At 55.9% G+C, this 19,946-nt stretch overlaps 1 protein-coding gene across 4 annotated transcripts; it reads left to right on the forward strand.

Moving 5' to 3' along the window:
- Nucleotides 1-1,005: 1,005 nt before the first annotated feature.
- Nucleotides 1,006-19,883, forward strand: TCTE1 (t-complex-associated-testis-expressed 1). 4 transcript variants are annotated; one of them, XM_070074047.1, is made up of 6 exons: nt 1,028-1,138; nt 9,238-9,384; nt 11,493-11,838; nt 12,757-13,325; nt 16,921-17,370; nt 19,159-19,883. In XM_070074047.1, the coding sequence occupies exons 3-6, from the start codon at nt 11,586-11,588 to the stop codon at nt 19,366-19,368; spliced, it is 1,482 nt and encodes a 493-aa protein (XP_069930148.1). In that variant the 5' UTR covers nt 1,028-1,138; nt 9,238-9,384; nt 11,493-11,585; the 3' UTR covers nt 19,369-19,883. The 4 variants fall into 4 exon arrangements, with proteins under 4 accessions (XP_008261201.2, XP_069930148.1, XP_051710637.2 ...); XM_070074049.1 differs by lacking the exon at nt 1,028-1,138 and adding an exon at nt 8,457-9,161; XM_008262979.4 differs by lacking the exon at nt 9,238-9,384 and having other exon boundaries at nt 1,006-1,138.
- The last annotated feature ends 63 nt before the right edge of the window (nt 19,884-19,946 follow it).

Raw genomic sequence — 19,946 nt, forward strand, 5'->3', positions numbered from 1 at the left:
TCATTCATTCTCTCTCTCTCTCTCTCTCTCTCTCTCTCTCTCTCTCTCTCTCTCTCTCTCGTGCTCTGCCTTTCAAATAAATAAATCTTAATAAATACAACAAGTCACACAGCACCTGCCCCAAACTTAAGCTGAAGACAACAGGGGGAAGCCAAGGGATGGAGGGCAGCCCCCCTTCCCTGCCACCGGAAGGAACGCCCCTCAGGGCTGCGCCTGGCGTCCAGGTCCGGGACTGAGCAGCACACGTTACTGGAGTGGGGCAGCCCCGCCTGCCCTGATGAGGCACGATGGTGTGTGTGAATCTCTGATGGGGGCTTCAAGGGAGCCTGCCCGGCTGCTGGCAAAGCTTTCGTCAGGATCTTGCCAACAGGCAGTGGCCACCTTGCGCGGTGCCCAGCACAGGCCGGGCTCCTGCAGGCTCCTCCCTGCCCAGGTGAGGCGGGTGGGCCCCGTGTTTTATGGTGGGCAGCAGGGCTGGCGTGAAAGCTCAACTCTGCCTTCCTGGCTGCCTCTCCTTTCCTGAAACGTTCTTATTTTACCAGCCAGCCCCGCCCCGCCCCGCCCCCCCCCCCACAACGGCCACTCCCTCCTGCATGGGAAAACAGGACATCAGCTACATCGTGTCACGCCAGGACTGGAGGCTGTGTGAGGCCCCCTCCTCTGGGGCCCTGTTAGCACCTGGAGAGAAGTGAAAATTGCCCCCCCCCGCAGTGCACGGGGCCAGCGGGGGCCTCGGGGAATTGGGGGTGCCCTGGAGCGCTCCTTCCACCATCACCTCCACCCCCGCACCCGCCCAGCCATTTCCACACCAGGGTACCCGACAGGCCTCAGTCCTCCAGGCCAGGGGCCCTGCCTCGGCCTCCCACCTCCTCTCACCGAACCCCCAAAGCCCACCCATCCCTAACAAAGCACGCCCACCAGAAGCCCAGAGCAAACCCCAAGGGAGCACAGTTCCCAGCCTGCAGAGGCCGCCTGCGCACCGGGGAGCGCAGCCTCGCGGGACGGCCCCGCCTCACCCAGTCCCGCCCCTGGCAACGCAGGCGTCCCTAACGACGGCGCCCGGAGCTGCAGCGGCCGTCTCCCCACATCCCCACCTGGGGTTTCCCTGTCAACCCTCGCCCACGTTGGCCTGAAGCAGGTAGGCGGCCATCGCCATGGCTCCGCATATCTCCCGCGTCGCAGAAGGGCCGGTCTGTACCCCCCGGAGCCCCTCACCCACTCCAGGCAAACCCGTGCCTCCCTCGCCCCCCAGCCTTCGTCCTCAAGTGTCTGGGAAGGAGGAGGGGGCGAGTGGCCCGTGGGCTAGGTGGTGAGGAGCAGTCCTGAACCCCACCCCGCCCCCGTCCAAGGCTGGGATTCCTCCCGCAGGGCTGGAAGCCCGCTCACCCCAGGTAGTGGAGGGAGGGCCCCGCTGGCCTTTGGACGTGAGCGTCCCTGCTGGGAGTTCTGAGCTGAAGGTAATGGATGGGTGAGGAGCAACAGGACTAAGTGGGCAGGAGTGGGAGGACAAGTGCAGCCTGGCTGGGCCCAAGGCCGCTGGGGTGGACCCCTGCTCCATCAGAGAAACGTTCACCCCTCTTACGATGCTGTACACTAAGATCCCTGACGTGGGAGTGAACTGCCCACCGCAGGATGTGACAGGCACGAGATCAAGGCAGGTGTAGACAGAAGCCCAGGGTCCAGCTGTCTGCTGAGGGTGCTGGGGTGGAGGTGGGAGGAGCTGGCTAAGCAGGCAAGGGGTGGGGTGGGGGTGGGGCTTAGTCTGTCAGGCAGGCCATCCAGGCTGGCACAGCTCAGGGGGAAGTGTCCCCAGGATGGGGATAGTCAAGGGCCAGGACTGTGATGGGCAGGAAGGGGAGGGGGCGGCCCCCCACATTTGGGCAGGTGGGAGGAGCTTCGGCCCACAGGGTGAAGTTCAGCCTGGAGAAGGTGTGTAAGTGAGGAAGGGGTGTGTTAGACACTCAGGCATTGAATCCAAGACCTGTGAGGTGCACGGAGGGCCCGGCATGAGCCGTGAGTGGGAGAGCACAGCTCTGCAGCCGGGGAACACAGGCCAGGGCCTCACTGTGGACTCCCCGGTGCCCTCCCCTGTGCCCAGCAGCGAGTGGGAGGAGGCATCCATGCCATTTAGGTCAGCACTGTAGGGAGCAACCCTGGGTAACTTTCTAAGCCTCAGTTTCCTCGTCTGTGAAATGGGCATAATAGTGTCATGATAATACTCCTCAAGAATAAATGTAAGGATGCAATAAACTTTGAAGGGAAGGCATCCAACATCTTTGTCATACTACAAAGCTCTTCAAAAAGTTCCCAGAAATGCATATGATGAAAAAATTGTGCATGGATTTCAAAATTTTTTGCACCAAGAGAAACATCACTTTTTAAAAATTTATTTATTTATTTGAAAGGTGGAGAGACAGAGAAGAAGAGGGTCTTCCATCTGCTGGTTTACTCCCCAAACACCCACTATATCCAGGTGTGGGCCAGGCAAAAGCCAGGAGCCTGGAACTTCATCTCCCATGTAGATGGCAAGTACTTGGGCCATCCTCCACTTCCTTCCCAGGTGCGTGAACAGGGAGCTAGGTAGAAATTAGAGCAGCCAGGACTCAAACCAGTGCTCTGACATGGAATGCCAATGTTATAAGCAGTGGATCAACCCACTGTGCTACAATACCGGCCCCAAAATTATCTTTTAACTCCATTTCTTAAAAGATTTGTTTATATGAAAGTCAGAGTTACACAGAGAGAGAAGGAGAGGCAAAGAAAGAGAGGTCTTCCATTTGCTGGTTCACTCCCCCAGTTGACTGCAATGGCTGGAGCTGCACCAATCTGAAGCCAGGAGCCAGGAGCTTCTTCCAAGTCTCCCACGAAGGTGCAGGAGCCCAGGGACTTGGGCCATCTTCTACTGCTTTCCCAGGCCACAGCAGAGAGCTGGATTGAAAGTGAAGCAGACAGGACTCAAACTGGTGCCTATTTGGGATGCTGGCACGGCAGGCGGTGGCTTTACCTGCTACGCCACAGCACTGGCCCCTTTAATTCCATTTTTATATGTCCTTTTAAAGAGTTTTTTATTTATTTGAAAGGAAGAGTTACAGAGAGGGAGAGATCTTTTGACCACTGGTTCACTCCCAAAATGATCACAACAGTGGCCGGGGCTGGACCAGGCTAAAGCCAGGAGCCAGGAACTCCATCTGGATCTCCCACGTGGGTGCAGGGGCCCAACCACTTGGACCATCTTCTGCTGCCTTCCCAGGCTCATTAGCAGGGAGCTGGGTCAGAAGTGCAAGAGCTAGGACTTGAACCAACACCCACAAAGGATGCTGACATCACAGGCAGCAGCTCAACCCACTGCGCCACACGATGGGCCCTTTTACACACACTTTTTGAAGTCCCTTGTATGTAGCACATATTTTGAATCCTGGCAATGGCCCCAACATTGTATGAAGTATCTCACGCACCTTAGCTGCTCTGATCTGGCTAGCCCCAAGAAGTGGACACTATCAGTTATCATTCCCATTCTACAGACAACGAAACTGAGACTTAGCGGGGTTAAAGGACCTGCCCAAAACCTCACAGGTACTAGAGAGCAGAGTGGAAACTTGACCCCAGACAGTACAAATCCTGAGTACCCAAGCAGCCGCTGTACTGCCTCCTGCTGTGGCCTTGCTGTTGAGGACCTGGAGCTCAATAAATCACAGCCGTATGTCGCCAACAATGTGCCTCCCAGAGCACCCACCAGCAGACGCAAAAATGAAGACCACCTTGGCCATCCAGGGGTGCTCAGCTCTTTTTACTACCTGTGCTTGGGCACACAGAGAAAGCATACCCTAACACCTAACCCTGTGAACGGTTTGACTTGGGAACTGCTGTGGACTTTGTCCTCTGATTACGACTTCAGGACTCTGGACTCTGGTCCTGGAGACAGAATAGGGAAGAAAGCCGGGCCTTTCCCCAGGTACCATGCTCCTGGGTTGGCCTTGGGTGACGCTGGAGACATGGCTGGGTGAAACCCACAGGCCAGTGAGGCAGGCCCCAGGGAGGTGGAAGTCCACTGCGCAGGTCCTCACTCTGCCACTCTCCCCCTCCAAGGCCAAAGGGAGCCTTAGATGGGGACACAAGGCCGGCTCGCAGAAGGCACTCACTCCCAGCGGCCCCCACCACCGACCCGCCTCTCTGCTGTGTCGGGGAGGATTCCTGTCCCAGTCCCCTCCGCCACTTCTGGAACTGCCTTCTGTGGGCTCTTGAGGAAATTTCTGGGTGCCCCTGGGCCCCCAGCCAACCGAGCAGGCGCTCCCCTGCAGGTGCGACCTCCCACCACCCTCACCTGCAGCCAGTGAGTGTGCAGCCAGATGAAGGCGGACTTGGAAGGGGGAGGAGTCATCTCCGGCCCCTCCCACCCTCGCCCGTCTCCGGGGTACATTCCCCTGGCGCCTTCCTAATTTTGCCTTCCAAGTTCTGAATGCATTCACACTGCCATGTAGATTGTGTGCATGTGTGTGTCCCTCTTATTATCAATGCCCATTACGTATGTGCTGTTAATAGCCCTCCTACGCCAGGCCATCACTTCCTGTCCTGGTCTCCCGTTCTGGCCAGGGATAGGGAGCCTGCCCTGCCTCCAAGGTAGGGTGCTCAAGACTCAAGGGAGAGAAAGGTTGGGAAAGGACCAGGGACCTGCTAAGCGCTGGACGGTTGCTAGGCTGCTGATACTGCCCGAGGCCCCGGGAAGATGGGCCGTGCGCTCAGCTCAGGGGAGGCAGAGGCGGTGGGAGTGAGACGTGAGGCCCTGCAACCCTGCGAGTAACAACCCGGGCCCCGGGCCCTTCCCTCACTGTCCCCTTGAGCGCTTTTATCTGCTCATTTCGAATTTTTCCCACGATTTCATTCCTCGAACTGGGAGCCTATCAAAAAGGCAGGCTCCCTAGGTCTGGGAGCTGGAGGTGCGGCTGAGGGGCCTCAGGGACCGGGACCCAGGGGTTGAATGTCCCAGGTGCTGTTGCCGCCCGCCCGGCGGTCGCTTCTCCGGCTCAGCACCAGGCTTCCTAGCTGCGCGCGGCTCCTGAGGCAGGGCAGGCACATCCTTCGAGGACGCGTCCTCTGCCTGCCTCCCCTTGGAGGGGCCCAGGAAGGACTGTGATTCGCTCAGGAAGCCGCCCCTGCGCAGATCACTCTGACAGCGGGACGCCCTCCTTGGCCAGAACCTACAGATGGGATTCTCAGATGCCAGGGGCCAGCCCCGAGCGCCTGCCAGCGAGCCACCTGGCCCAAAGGGACCACAGAGGGACAAGAGTAGGAGACCGCGCCCGCACCGCCAGGAGCGCACGGTGTAGGGTGGGGGTGGGGAGCGTGGCGAATCAGATTCCCCAAGTGACACAGCTGCTGCAGACTTGGGGTTGGACAAAGGGAAGGCCGGTGGAGGGGACGGGGTGGGGGAGGGAGGGGTAGCCAAGAAAGGTTGGGGCAGTGGGGTTCAGCTCAGACTCAGGAGAACCGGGTGAATCTCGCCCTCCCAGGAGGAGGGACAGCAGCCTGGGCACAGGCAGGCAGAGCGCCCCGTGCAAAGAGGGGTTTATTGCTAGCACAGCGTCCGCTCAAGCCCGGCTTGACCCACTGGGTGGGGGTGAACAGGGACAGACAGACAGGCCTGTGCTGGCGGCTGGAAGAGGCCCAGATGTAAGAGAGCCGCTCCGAACAGTGGAGGCTGTGGTGTGGGCAGTGGAGAGGCCGCGAGCCGGGCAGCAGCAAGAAAGCAAAGGCGGGAGAGGCTGCCAGGGCGGGAGGGATCTGGCAGGACCCCGGGGACTCCATGGCTGCTGCTTCTGGGACATCACCTCGCTGGATCGCGTTGGAGGGGCCCCGGGTGAAACTCAGAGGAGAGGTGAGAGCTGGAGCCATCAACAGGAGTGAGGCTGAGCCCGGGAGGGGTGGGCAGCCCCCCTCCCCCCACAGAGACTTCTCGAAATAGAGTACGGGGAATGGTGCCAGGTGGGCAGGCAGGGTCGCCGAGGGCAGCGACCAGGCGCCCGCCTGCCCAGGGACAGCCCCCCGCCCCCCCCCCCCCGTGTGCGCCATCTTTATAATGTGGATGACTGGGAGGTGAAGAGTTCATTGTGCTCCTTGTTTTGTTTCGGAATTTTACTCATTTTGTAAAACAGATTTTAAAAAATTGGAACTCAAATCTGTAGAAGAATCCTCTGTGTTTGCTGATAGTTTGCCTGCCAAAAATATTTTTTGCAATATCTATTTTTTAAAAGATCTATTTTTACTTATTTGAAAGTCAGAGTTACACAGAGAGAGAAGGAAAGGCAGAGAGAGAGAGAGAGAGGTCTTCCATCCACTGGTTCATTCCCCAGATGGTCGCAATGGCTGGAGCTGAAACCAGGAGCCAGGAGCTTCCTCCGGGTCTCCCACACGGGTGTAGGGGCCCACAGACTTGGGCCATCTTCTACTGCTTTCTCAGGCCACAGCAGAGAACTGGATCAGAAGTGACACAGCTAGGTGTGGAACTGGCGCCCATATGGGATGCAGGCACTGCAGGTGGCGGCTTTACCCACTATGCCACAGCGCTGGCCCCTGCAATATCTATTTTTAAGGAGCTCAGCAGTTAGGCCATCACTTGGAATGCCCGCAGCCCATGTCACGGGGCCTGGATGTGAGTCGCAGCTTCCCTCCAGATTCCAGCTCCCTGCTCATGTGCACCTTGGGAGGCGGCAGGTAGTGGCTACCATGTGAGCCAGATTGAGTGAATTCCTGGCAACTGGCTTTGGCTTGGCCCAGCACCAGCTGATAGCCTTAGGAATGAACCAGCTGATGGAGATCTCTCTCTCTCTCTCTCTCTCTCTCCCTCCCTCCCTCCCTCCCTCTCCCTCTCCCTCTCCTCCTCTCCCTTTCCCTTTCCCTCCCTCCCTCTCCCTCTCTGTCTTTCAAATAAATAAGTGTAAGAATATCTGTTTTGTAAAAGTCAGCAGTAATGAACGCTGGCCTTATTTTGCGGGTAGCGTTTTCAACATTTGCCTTGCAAATGGTCTCAGACCTCATGCAGAAACATCCAAGGGCAGCAGAAGCTGCTTCCTTTATCGGCCGTGTGCACAGCAGCCATGTGGAACAAGGCTCTGCCCTCAGATGGGTCCTGCTGTGCAAGCTGCAGGCACAAAACAGCAGCAAGAGCGACTCGGGCCAGACCTTAGGCAGAACCACCAGGTCCCGAGAGTGAGGTACTAGGCAGCGGGCCCAGGGCCACCCCATTTCAGAGGGCTTCCTGCCTGCCCCAGGTGGAGCTTCCCAAAATACAGACTCCCAGGATGAAGGGGAAAGAACTGCCTGCCAGGACGGGGTGGGCACTGCTGGAAGCCCCAGGTCCAGGGCGTTGCCCGCCAGTACCCAGGGGCTCCCCTGCCAAGCCTGGCCCCACTCCCCTCTGAGTGTGGCCCATGGGTGCCCAGGAATACAGCTGGGCTCGGGACTAACAACGTTGGAGGACTGGGAAACCCAGATGCACGGCTAGCAGGAACAGGGCTGCCTGTTGCCTCTGGCCCCCTTCAGCTGCCTCCACCCTGTTGTCCATCAAGCCCCCAATACCACCTCGCCCCCTTGAACTTCACCTCTCCCCTGGAGGCAGAAAGGGGCCTTGGAACCTTGCGTGCACTCAGAGACACCACCTCGGGTCAGCGCTCAAGAGGCAGGTCTCCAGGGCGCGGTGTCCCCAGCAGCAGATCGCCCCCCCACACACACACACACACAATGCCTGCATCCTGCACTCACCCCATCAGAGCCCTCTCCAAATACCCTCAGTGTGAATCACTATCTCAGAGGACTCACCACAGCCCACATAGCAGCTCTTATCAGCCCCTTTTACAAATAAGGAAAACAAGCTCAGATAGGTTAGGTAACTTGGCCAAGGTCACAAAGCAAGTAACAGGCAAAGTCAGAAATGCAGTCAGCTGATGGGCTTCTTTTCTTTTCTTTTTTTTTTTTTTTTTAAGATTCTTTTTATTGGGGCTGGCACTGTGGTGTAGCGGGTAAAGCCACCGCCTGCAGTGCCGGCATCCCATATGGGTGCTGGTTTGAGTCCTGGCTGTTCCACTTGCAATCCAGTTCCCTGCTAATGTACCTGGGAAAGTAGTGGAAGATGGCCCAAGTCCTTGGGCCCCAGCACCCATGTAGGAGACCCTGAGGAAGCTCTTGGCTCCTGGCTTCGGATGTGTGCAGCTCCGGCTGTTGTGGCCATCTGGGGAGTGAACCAGAGGATGGAAGACCTCTCTCTCTTTCTCTCTCTCTATCTCTCTCTCTCTGCCTCTCCTCTCTCTGTGTAACTCTAACTTTCAAATAAATAAATAAATCTTTTCTAAAAAAATTAAAAAAAATTTTTTTTTATTTATTAGATGGGTAGAGTTACAGACAGTGAGAGAGAGAGACAGAGGGAAGGTCTTCCTTCCATTGGCTCACTCCCCAAATGGCCGCTACAGCCGGTGCACTGCACTGATCCGAAGCCAGGAGCCAGGTGCTTCTTCTTGGTCTCCCATGCAGGTACAGGGGCCCAAGCACTTGGGCCATCCTCCACTGCCCTCCCGGGCCACAGCAGAGAGCTGGACTGGAAGAGGAGTAACCAGGACTAGAACCCAGTGCCCATATGGGATGCCAGCGCTGCAGGCGGAGGATTAGCCATGTGAGCCACAGTGCCGGCCTTAAAAAAGAATTTTTAAAAGAACTGGTACCCACATGGGATGCTGGGGCTGCAGGCTGGGACTTTAACCTGCTGCCCCACAGCACAGGCCCCAGCTGATGGGCTTCTAACAGCTCCCCTTTCAGCACTGCTGTCCAAGGGGTATTCATCAAAAAAACAGGCTGGTTATCTCACAATTCTGATTGTGGATTTGCATCTCATTTGCATGAGAGGTGTCACAATAGTTAGAAGTCCTCCCTGCCCTGTCCCCCCTCCCCTCACCTCCCTCCCATCAGCCAAGCTTTTCCTCCTTGGGATCCTGGCGGGCTGGGGAGCACCATCTGGTCCATTCCTCTGCCAAAGATGCCTCTGCTGCTTCAGAGTGCTCCTTCCCACTGGCCACCACCGGGAGCACGGAGCAGGACGCGAGCCAGGGGGGAAGTGCCTGGAGGAGGAGCCCCATGCTTCAGCCCCCTCTCCCCGTCTCAGGGTGGAGGCGTCTAAGGCAAGGGTCCAGGAATGGGCAAGCGGGACTGGGGGCGTCCCTAGACCCAGACACATCTTCTGTCTTCTGTGTTCAGCCCCAAATTTAGCTGCCTTCTCGCCTCCCACGCCTGCCCACTGCTGTCTGGAGTGCCAGGAGGCTGGCAGCACGAGAGAAGACTGGGCTGGGGAGAAGGAAGGTGGGCGCCCAGCGCTGGCGCCCTCAGCAGCCCGAGGAAAGGCAGGTGCGGGCCCCCTGGGGCAGGGCGCGGGTCTGGCTTCCCTTCCCCTGGCTCTCTCAGCCTGCCCTGCCCCCGTGGAAACCCACAGGTCCGTGTGCCCACTGAGCCATCAGAATTTGCAGCCTTAGTAAGAAAGCATCTATGCAAAACACCACAACCATTTTTATATAGATTGCATAGTTAGATGACAATGTTTGGGACATATTGGATGAAATATAAGATTAATTCCACTTGTTGCTCTTTTAATATGGGCATGAGCTCATTTTAAATAGCATATGTGGCTTGCGTTATATTTGCATTGGTCAGTGCTGTTCTCAACCTGGTCCTCCAGCTCAGGCGGTCACTGTTCTGTGAAGCGCCTGGTGTAGGGAACTGTCTTGAGCCGAATGGGCCTTTATTTTTTATTAGTCCCTCTGTCTTTTGGACATTCCCTGTACTCGGGAGGACAGTACAATGTAGGATTCAGAGTATGAACTTGGTAGACTGTTTAAATCAACACTTGTTGCTTATAAGCTATGTGATATTGGGCGAGCCAAGTAACTTCTCATGCTTCACTTTCATGTTAGAAAAGTGGGAACATGAGCCGGCGCCGTGGCTCAATAGGCTAATCCTCCACCTTGCGGCGCCGGCACACCGGGTTCTAGTCCCGGTTGGGGCGCCGGATTCTGTCCCGGTTGCCCCTCTTCCAGGCCAGCTCTCTGCTATGGCCAGGGAGTGCAGTGGAGGATGGCCCAGGTGCTTGGGCCCTGCACCCCATGGGAGACCAGGAAAAGCACCTGGCTCCTGGCTCCTGCCAGGATCAGCGCGGTGCGCCGGCTGCAGCGGCGGCCATTGGAGGGTGAACCAGCGGCAAAGGAAGACCTTTCTCTCTGTCTCTCTCTCTCACTGTCCACTCTGCCTGTCAAAAAAAAAAAAAAAAAAAAAAAAAAAAAAAAAAAAAAAAAAAGAAAAGTGGGAACATTATGAGCACCTGCCTTTAAAAAAAAAAAAAAAAAAAAAAAAAAAACACTCTTGTGAGGGCGGCGCTGTGGCGCAGAGGGTTAAAGCCCTGGCCTGAAGCACCGGCATCTCATATGGGCACCAGTTCAAGTCCTGGCTGCTCCACTTCAGATCCAGCTCCCTGCTGGTGGCCTGGGAAAGCAGTAGAGAATGGCGCAAATCCTTTGGCCCCTGCACCCGCGTGGGAGACCCAGAAGAAGCTCCTGGCTCCTGGCTTTGGATCAACACAACTCCAGCTGTTGCGGCCATCTGGGGAGTGAACCAGCAGATGGAAGACCTCTCTCTCTCTCTCTCTCTCTCTCTCTCTCTCTGTAACTCTAGCTTTCAAATAAATAAATCTTTAAAAAAAAAAAAAAACTCTTGTGAAGATGAAAGATATGCAAAAAGAACTCTAGGGCGCTTCCAGGAGGGGGAGGCAGGTGTTCAGCACAGCGGCTAAGACGATGCTTGGGAAGCCCGCATCGAGTATTGAGCTAAAGTCCTGGCTACTCCACTTAGGACCCAGCTGCCTACCAATGCACGCCCTGGGAGGCAGCAGGCAACGGCCCAGGGACTTGGGTCTCTGCCACCCATAAGGGAGATCCAGATTGAGTTTTGGGCTCCTGGCTTCAGCCCGGCCCAGCCCTGACTGTTGTAGGCATTTGGGGGAGTGAACCAGTGGATGAAAGACCTCTTCCTGTCTGTCACTCTCTGTGTATGTGTGTTTCTCTGCCTTTCAAATAAAATGAAAGTAAAGACATTTCTAAACAGGAAAAAGAGAGCATCTGGCACACAGCAATGATGGTGATTTGCTGTTCAGTTTATTACTATCGAAAAAAGCTGACGGCTCCTTGCTACGGTTTCATGTGTCCATATAGAAAACACACTGTGCATCTTTGGCTGCTTTTTTTATTCACATCCACTCCTCCACCCCTGCTAATTATTACCCTTACTTCACAGAGGCAGCATCTGACATTCAGAGAGGCTCAGTAATTCGTCCAGGGCCACACAGCGAGTCGGTGGGATTTGCACTTGGACCTGCTCCCCTGAGCACCACTCCATACTACCTCTCTTGGCAAATGCCCACTGACATCCTGCAAAGTAGCACCTCTGCTGTCTTCCCCTTGCTGCAGGTCCCCGCTTGCATCAAGGACCCAGGGGTCTGAGACGCTTCCTGTCACAAGGTCAGCGAGGGGCTTCCTGCCTCTACCCTGCCAGCCGCCAGCATGCAGGACCCCACGACGCTAGGCTCCAGCCAGTCCTCTGTCTCCACCCAGGAGCGGCACTCCGCCGCCGACCAACCTCTACCCTCCACGCCCCAGGCCTCAAAGCCCTTAGCCATGACCCTCCCTGCCAAGTCCAAGGCTCCCAATTTCCGTCGCATGCGCCGGGTCATTGCTGAAGATGCTGAGTGGACACTGGCCATCGTGCCTCTCCTCACGGAGCTCTGCATCCAGCACATCGTCAGGAACTTCCACAGTGAGTGTCCCTGCTCAGTGGGAGGAGCCCACCAGGGCTGGGGCAGGTGGGTGGGGACGGCCCGGCGCCGAGGCCTCAGCAGCCGGCACCAGGGACATCCTCAGACCCACTCCACACTTCCCTTCCGCTCAGGGCCAAGACAGCTCCTCCTGCCATGCCCACTGCCAGAGCCCACTGCACCCTCCATGCTGATGCCCTCAGCTAGCTGGGGCCAAGCCAACACCAAGAGCCAGGAGTTTTTTCTAGGTCTCCCACGCAGGTGCAGGGGCACAAGCACTTGGGCCAACGTCCACTGCTTTCCCAGGCCATAGCAGAGAGCTGGATTGGAAGGGGAGCAGCCAGGACACGAACCAGCGCCCACGTGGGATGTTGGCACTGCAGACAGCAGCCTTACCCACTAAGCCACAGTGCCGGCCCCCACAGCAGGGTTCTTTTTTGCTTGTTTGTTGTCTGCCTCCCTCCTCACTAGAATGAAAAAACTTGGAAGGAGACTCTCCGTTTTGTTTTTTGTTTTTTTTTTTTTCATTCTTAGAGCTCTAGCAATAGTGTCCTGTGCATGGTAGGTACTCACAAAAATAATTATTTTGAACAAAGAGATCAAATTAGATTGGGAGCCTCCCAGGTCTGAGGTCGTCTCCTCCATCAGACTAGCTGATAACTGACCATTGGTCCCGCGTCTCAGACTGGGAGCTCCCTGAAACCAGACACCGATCTGTCCACCATCAGGCAGGGAGCACCCCAAAGCCAGGGGCCATGTCCCCTCTTCAGCCTGGGGCTCCCTGAGAGCAGAAGCTGGCTGAGTTCTCAGACAGGAACTCCCCGGGGGGTACAGGAGGACCTTCCCTCTCCTCAGTGACCCCAGACAGGTGCAGCCCAGGGCGCTGTGTGAGCCCCCATCTCCTCCCTCTGTTCCCAAAGATAACCCGATCCTGAAGCAGCTGCTCCCGGAGCACCAGCAGAAGGTCCTGAGCCACCTGTCCCCTGACCTGCCACTCGCTGTGACCGCTAACCTCATCGACCACGAGAGCTACTGGCAGCGCTGTTGCATGCAGCGCTGGCCGGTGTGCCACGTGGCCAAGCACGGCGGCAGCTGGAAGCGCATGTTCTTCGAGCGGTACCTGGAGAGCCTCCTGAAGCACTTCATCCCAGGCACCACGGACCCGGCCGTGATCCTCGACCTGCTGCCGCTCTGCCGCAACTACGTGCGCAGGATCCAGGTGGATCAGTTCCTGCCGCCTGTGCGGCTCCCGCTCCCGCCTCGCACTGGGGACCAGTCGGACTCAGGCAGCGAGGGAGAGACGGAGGAACCCGTCATGGACCACTACCAGCTGGGGGAGCTGGTGGCTGGCCTGAGCCACCTGGAGGAGTTGGACTTGGTATACGGGGTCAAGGACTGTGGCATGAACTTTGAGTGGAACCTCTTCCTCTTCACCTACCATGACTGCCAATCCTTGGCAGCCACCATCAAGGCGTGCCACACCCTCAAGGTACCGTTGGCCCCCAGCTGCCCTTCAGTCCCTTCTCAGCATCTCTGGGATTCCCTCCATTGCCATCTTCTTTCTCCCATCACCTTCCTCACTGACAGAGGTGTGTGTGTGTGTGTGTGTGTGTGTGTGTGTGTGTGTTTAATGCATCCTGCACCGAGCCAGCAAGTTCTGGGGCTGCTGACCTAAACAAGGCACTGCCCCCCATCTCAGCAGCCTGAGATTAGTCATGGAGCTACCATCTGCATTCCAGGCCCTGTCCTAGGTGCTGAAGACACAACAAGCCACAAAATTATGCCATTTGTGCCTCTGGAGCTGACGAGCTGGTGGGATGAATGGCGCTAATCAGCGATGATATAAATGTACAGTTGCAGCTAGAATATGATCGCCAGATTTAGCAAATAGAAGTGCAAGACACCCAGTTAAATTTGAATCTCAGGAGCAGGCGCGTGACCTAGTGGTTAAGATACTGCTTGGGATGCCCACACACACCATCATGGGGTGCCTGAGTTCAATGCCTGGCTCTGGCTCTTGATTCTAGCTTCCTGTTCATGTGTACCTTGGGAGGCAGCAGACTATGGTTCCTCCTTGATTTGGCAAGATAGAGGTCCCTGCACTGGGGGCCGTTGCGTGGAGTGCCAGGAGCCACAGTTTATGGGGCAAGCGGAGAGTAAGGGATGTGGTGACTGTGATCAGCTTTTTCAAGAACTTGGCTGTTGGGCCGGTGTTGTGCCTCAGTGGGTTAAGCTGCCACCTGCGATGTCAGCATCCCATATGAGTGTTGGTTTGAGTTCCTGCTGCTCCAATTCCAAACCAGCTCCCTGGTAAAGCAGTGGAAGATGGCCCAAGTACTTGGGCCCCTTCTATGCATGTGAGAGACCCAGGTGAAGTCTCTGGCTCTTGGCTTTGGCCCAGCCCAGCCCTGGCCAATTGGGGAGTAAACCAGCAGATGGAACCTCTCTCTCTCTTTCGTCTCTCTCTCTAACTTGCTTGTGTTTGCCACCAAGGCGAGGCTCCATCCAGCTGCAAGAAAGCGATTGGTGATAGCAGGGAGATCAGGGACAGTTCTGAGAAGGCAGGAAGGGTGGGATCTAGGACCGAGATGGCCCCAGGCAGGGGGAGAGGGAAAGCAGGGTGGCAGTGGGTCTGTGTTTGCTATCAGGAAAATGAGGGATTCCCCTTCCATGGATGGGAAACACAAAGAAAGTTCACTGAGAGCTGGCTCTGCTGGGAGGCCCCCTGAGGTCTTAGAGGGTTGAGAAAGGTTGAGACCACTGCTGTGGGTGATGAGAATGTCAGCCAGAGGAATGGACAGGCACACTGACCGAGAGCCCACAGTGGCTCTAGTGATGCACACCAGCCCTGCAGGGGACCTCTTCCCTATGTCAGGTGCTTGAGCACAGCACACAGGAAATAGGAGGGTTAATCCCATGTTGGATCCATGCTGGTAGATTCAATGAGAAGATAAGAGGCCAAGAGATGTTAACCCAGGGCCAGCGCTGTGGCATAGTGGGTAAAGCTGCCGCCTGCAGTACCAGCATCCCATATGGGTGCTGGTTCCAGTCCCCACTGATCCACTTCTGATCCAGCTCTCTTCTATGGCCTGGAAAAGCAGTAGAAAATGGCCAAAATCCTTGGGCCCCTGCACCCACGTGGGAGACCCAGAAGAAGCTCCTGGCTCCTGGCTTCAGATTGGCCTAGCTCAGGCCTTTGTGGCCATCTGGGGACTGAACTAGCAGATGGAACACCTCTCTCTCCCTCTGCAAATCTGCCTTTTAAATTAAATAAATAAATAGGGACCAGTGCTATGGCGGTAGTGGGTAAAAAATGTCACCTGCAGTGCTGGCATCTCATACGGGTGCCGGTTCTAGTCCCGACTGCTCCACTTCCGATTCAGCTCTTTGCTATGGCCTGGGAAAGCAGTAAAAGATGGCCCAAGTCCTTGGTCCCTTGCATCCACGTGGGAGACCCGGAAGAAACTCCTGGCCCCTGGCTTCGGATCTGTGCAGCCCCGGCGTTGCGGCCATTTGGGGCGTGAACCATTGGATGGAAGAACTCTCTCTCTCTTTCTCTCTGCCTCTCCTCTCTCTGTGTAACTCTGACTTTCAAATAAATAAATAAATAAATCTTTAAAAAAATAAAAGAAAAGGGAGGACCGGAGGCTACAGAGAGGCAGAGGAGTAGAACAAGCCAATGGGAAGGAGAAACGGAGGTTGCCCATCTATAACATTCATAATGCCAGCCCTACTCCCTTTCTTTCTTTCCTTCATCCCATTCATTTCCTGTGTCCCTCCCTCCCCACTTCCTCCCCAGATCTGACTGGCAAAATCCTCTGCTCCAAGCCTCCATTCTCCTTCTCTCCAAAATGGGAAGAACTTGTTCTACTTTGTCACGGTGCTGAGGGTTAGAGTTGATGGTTGCAAAACATTCTGGAAGCAAGCCAGCACGTAATTGCTCAGTGAATAGTGATCTTTTCCCCAGCTACCTGCCACCAATTCTGCACCACTCTGCCAGGCTGAGTAGGCCTGCCTCACCCAACACCAGCCAGGTGAGACAACCTCAGGCCTCCGCTGACTTCCTCATCTGCCTGCAAAAGGTGGGAAAGGGGCAGGCCCGTGTCCTACATCACAGAACCTGGGTTTGATCCCCAGCTCTGGCTCCTGGCTCCAGCTTCTTGCTAATGCAGACCCTAAGAGGCACTGGTGGTGGCTCACGTAATTGGGATTCTGCCACCTACATGGGAGATCTGGATTGAGTTCTAGCTCCTAGCCCAGCCTGGTCAGGCAGCAGGACCATCATAGACATTTGGGGGGCGAACCGGTAGATAGGAGCTTTCTCTTTCTGTCTCTTTGCCTCTCAAATAATTTTTCCACTAATTTATTTATTTGAAAGCCAGAGTTAGAGAGAGAGAGAGATCTTCCATCCATTAGTTCACTCCTTGGCAATAACCAAGGCTTCAGGGGGCCAAAGCCAGGAGCCAGGAACTCCATCCAGGTCTGCCATGTGGGTAGCAGGGATCCAAGTACTTGAGCCATCATCCACCACCTCCAAGAGTGCAAATTAGCAAGGAGCTGGATTAGAAGCAGAGCAGCTGGGACTCAAACCAGCCCTCCAAAGTGGAATGCAGGCATCCCCAAGCAGTAACTTAACCTACTGCACCACAACACCTGCTCAAAATAAGTGTTTTTTTTTTAATATTTATTTATTTATTTGAAAGGCAGCATTACAGAGAGGCAGAGGCAGAGAGAGAGAGAGGTCTTCCATCCACTGGTTCACTCCCCAGATGGCCACAACAGCTGGAGCTAGGCCAATCCGAAGCCAGGGGCTTCCTCTGGGTCTCCGACATGGGTGCAGGGGCCCAAGGACTTGGACCATCTTCTGCTGCTGCTTTCCCAGGCACATTAGCAGGAAGCTGGATCAGAATTAGAGAAGCCGGGACTCGATCCAGCACCCATATGGGATAGCCGGCACTGCAGGCGGCGGCTTTACCTGGTATGCCACAGCTCCGGCCCTGTAAATAAGTGTTTTCTAAATATAGGCAGGCAGGAAGATTATCCCTGGCTAGCATCTGCTGTAGCCCCTCTCTCTCTGCATGCAGATCTTCAGGCTGACCCGCAGCAGAGTGGATGACGACAAGGCACGCATCCTAATTCGGGGCCTGCTGGACCACCCAGTCCTTGAGGAGCTGGACTTGTCACACAACCTCATCGGGGACCGCGGTGCACGTGGCGCCGCCAAGCTGCTGATGCACAGCCGCCTGCGTGTGCTCAATCTGGCCAACAATCAGATCCGCGGGCCTGGTGCCCAGGCGCTGGCTCACGCCCTGGCGCACAATACCAGCCTCATTTCCCTCAACCTGCGCCTCAACTGCATCGAGGATGAGGGCGGCCAGGCCATTGCCCACGCCCTGCAGACCAACAAGTGCCTCACCACGCTGCACCTCGGGAGCAATGAGCTCTCTGAGCCCACCGCCACGCTCCTCTCCCAGGTGTTCACCATCAACACCACGCTCACCAGCCTCAACCTGTCCTGCAACCACATCGGGCAGGTGAGCCGCTGGGCAGGTGGAGGCGGGGCGGGGTGTGTAGTCCAGCTGCCCTAGGGAACTTGCGGGACAGGGTTAAGAACGCAGACACTCCCTGTCTATGCTGCATCAAGCATGCGTACAGACTGTGTTGATGTATAGCTATGCCAATGTGCGAGAGTTCTCCTTTCCTCCTCCGTTATCTAGTAAAATGAGTATTTTCCCTTCATTTTAAACAAAGTTTGATTAGCATGCAATATTTGCTTTTTTAAAATATTGTATTTATTTGGAAGGTAGAAAGAGAGAGAGATAGAGTCCATCTGCTGATTCACTCTTCAAGTGGTCCTAACATGGGTGCAGGAGCTCAAGAATGTGGGCCATTCTCCACTGCTCTCCTAAGCGCACCAGCAGGAAGCTGGATTGAAAGTGGAGCAGGGGCGGCGCTGTGGTGTAGTAGGTAAAGCCACCACCTGCAGTGCTGGCATCACATATGGGTGCTGGTTCAAGTCCCAGCTACTCCTCTTCCTATCCAGCTTTCTGCTATGGCCTGGAAAAGCAGTAGAAGAGGCCCAACTCTTTGGGCCCCTGCACTCACATGGGAGACCCAGAAGAAGCTCCTGGCTCCTGGCTTCAGATCAGCCCAACTCCAGCTATTGCTGCCATTTGGGGAGTGAACCAGTGGGTGGAAGACTTTCTCTCTCTCTCTCTGCATCACTGTAACTCTGCCTTTCAAATAAATTGTTAAAGTCTTTTTAAAAAAAGAAGTAGCAGCAGCAGCAGCAGCCAGGGCTCCAACTGATGCCCATATGGGATGTCGGCGTCACAGGTGGCAGCTTTGCCCTCTGCCCCACAGCGCCAGCCCCTCAAACTCGCTTGATCAAGTCCTGGAGAAGGCAGTGCAGTTTCCATGACACCCAGGGAACACATGCATGAACACAGCCTTGTTGAGACTTTCACTGCTTGTGGTATAGGCTGGGGTTCCGTTAGAGTCTACTCTATTCCGTTTTTTAAAAATGTTTCTGTGACTCATTAAGTTGACTCCATAACACACTATTGGCACAACCACAGAAGTGCAGCTTCTGCCTCCCAACATGAACTGCTCTCACATGGAGCCTGGCACACCCGATCCAGAGGGGCTGCAGCAGGGAGACCACCCTCTGCTATTAAGCCTCCCCCCGCCTCTCTCTCTCTCTCTCTCTCTCTCTCTCTCTCTCTCTCACACACACACACACACACACACACACACACCTGCACAACACTGTCTCTATAGGGGGTGCCCTTGGCTACAGTAACAGTAAGCTTAACCAGGAAGTGGCTTACAGAAGAGGAACAAGCAGAATCTCCCTTGGCTCAAGCCACCCTCTGCTCTGCTGTCCCCAGCTCTCTGGCCGTGGGCTCTCCAGTGCACTTCCCATGGACCCAAAGTGGCTGCCCCAGCCCTGCCGTCTCACACAGACGGGCCACGAGGCGGAAAAGGGGAGACCTCTTTCTTTTGTTCCCTTTTCAAAGGGAGGGCAACTCCCCAGGAGCCACCCCTCCAAACTTCCCTTTCTCGTCCCATCAGCCACAACAACTGTGTGTCCCTGGCTGACCCAGAGAGCCATGTGTGTCACATCATCAGGGTAGGGAAATCAGTGTATTAGGTGCCGGCCACCCTGCCTGGAGCGGACTGGAATCCGCACGTCACATGCTGCATGAACAGGCGAAGTAGCGTTTATGAGCCTTGTTTTAGCCACGCCTGTATGTAAACACACGTGCACCTGACCCTAGGCAGTGACATCAAATGGCCCTTCCCTTCCACCCCGCCCCCAGGATGGCGGCAAGCAGCTCCTGGAAGGCATCCTAGACAACAAGACGCTCCTGGAGTTCGACTTGCGCCTGTCAGATATAGCCCAGGAGAGCGAGTACCTCATTGGCCAGGCCCTCTGTGCCAACCGAGAAGCCGCCCGCCAGCGGGTCCTGAATCCCAGCCACTTCATATCGTCCATCACCGCCAGCAGCCTGGAGAACTCTATGGGATAAGACTGTGGATGGGGGTGGCTGCTCCTGCCACCCCTGCCACACGCTGTCACGCTGGACCAGAGGGCGGGGGAGGGAAGACGCGAAGTTCCTTGGGCTGAGTGGTCAGGGTTGTACGGGTGAAGACGTTAGGCGGGGGTGGGGGGGGGCTGGGATAGGGTCTAAAGTGGGGACCCAGGCAGTTCCTGTGCCCAGAGAGAGGGTACACCAGAACCCCCACAAATGGCCAACTGCTTCTGGGGATGGGGAAGACACAGTGAGAGTTTGGCTGTCCAGACTCTCCCAAGGGGGCTGTCCACATCCCTGGTCTGAAGCCACCCCTGTCACTTTGCTGCTACAGGACAGAGCCTGGACCTTGCAACACACACACACTCTCACACACACCCCCCTCTGGGTACCGCAGAGCCCCCTCCCTGTCGCCTGACCCTGCCTTAAGTGATTCAGATCTACAGGTCACACCACCCCCTAGGCCCCCAGCTCACAAAGAGGACAACAGAGATGACAGGAGGGCCTCAGATCCAGCGGACTCCCTCAGAAAGGCCACCGTGCATGAAGACTGCAGTTCCTACCCTTGCATCCAC

Source organism: Oryctolagus cuniculus, chromosome 5 (genome assembly GCF_964237555.1).
Source record: "Oryctolagus cuniculus chromosome 5, mOryCun1.1, whole genome shotgun sequence".
NCBI lineage: Eukaryota > Metazoa > Chordata > Mammalia > Lagomorpha > Leporidae > Oryctolagus > Oryctolagus cuniculus.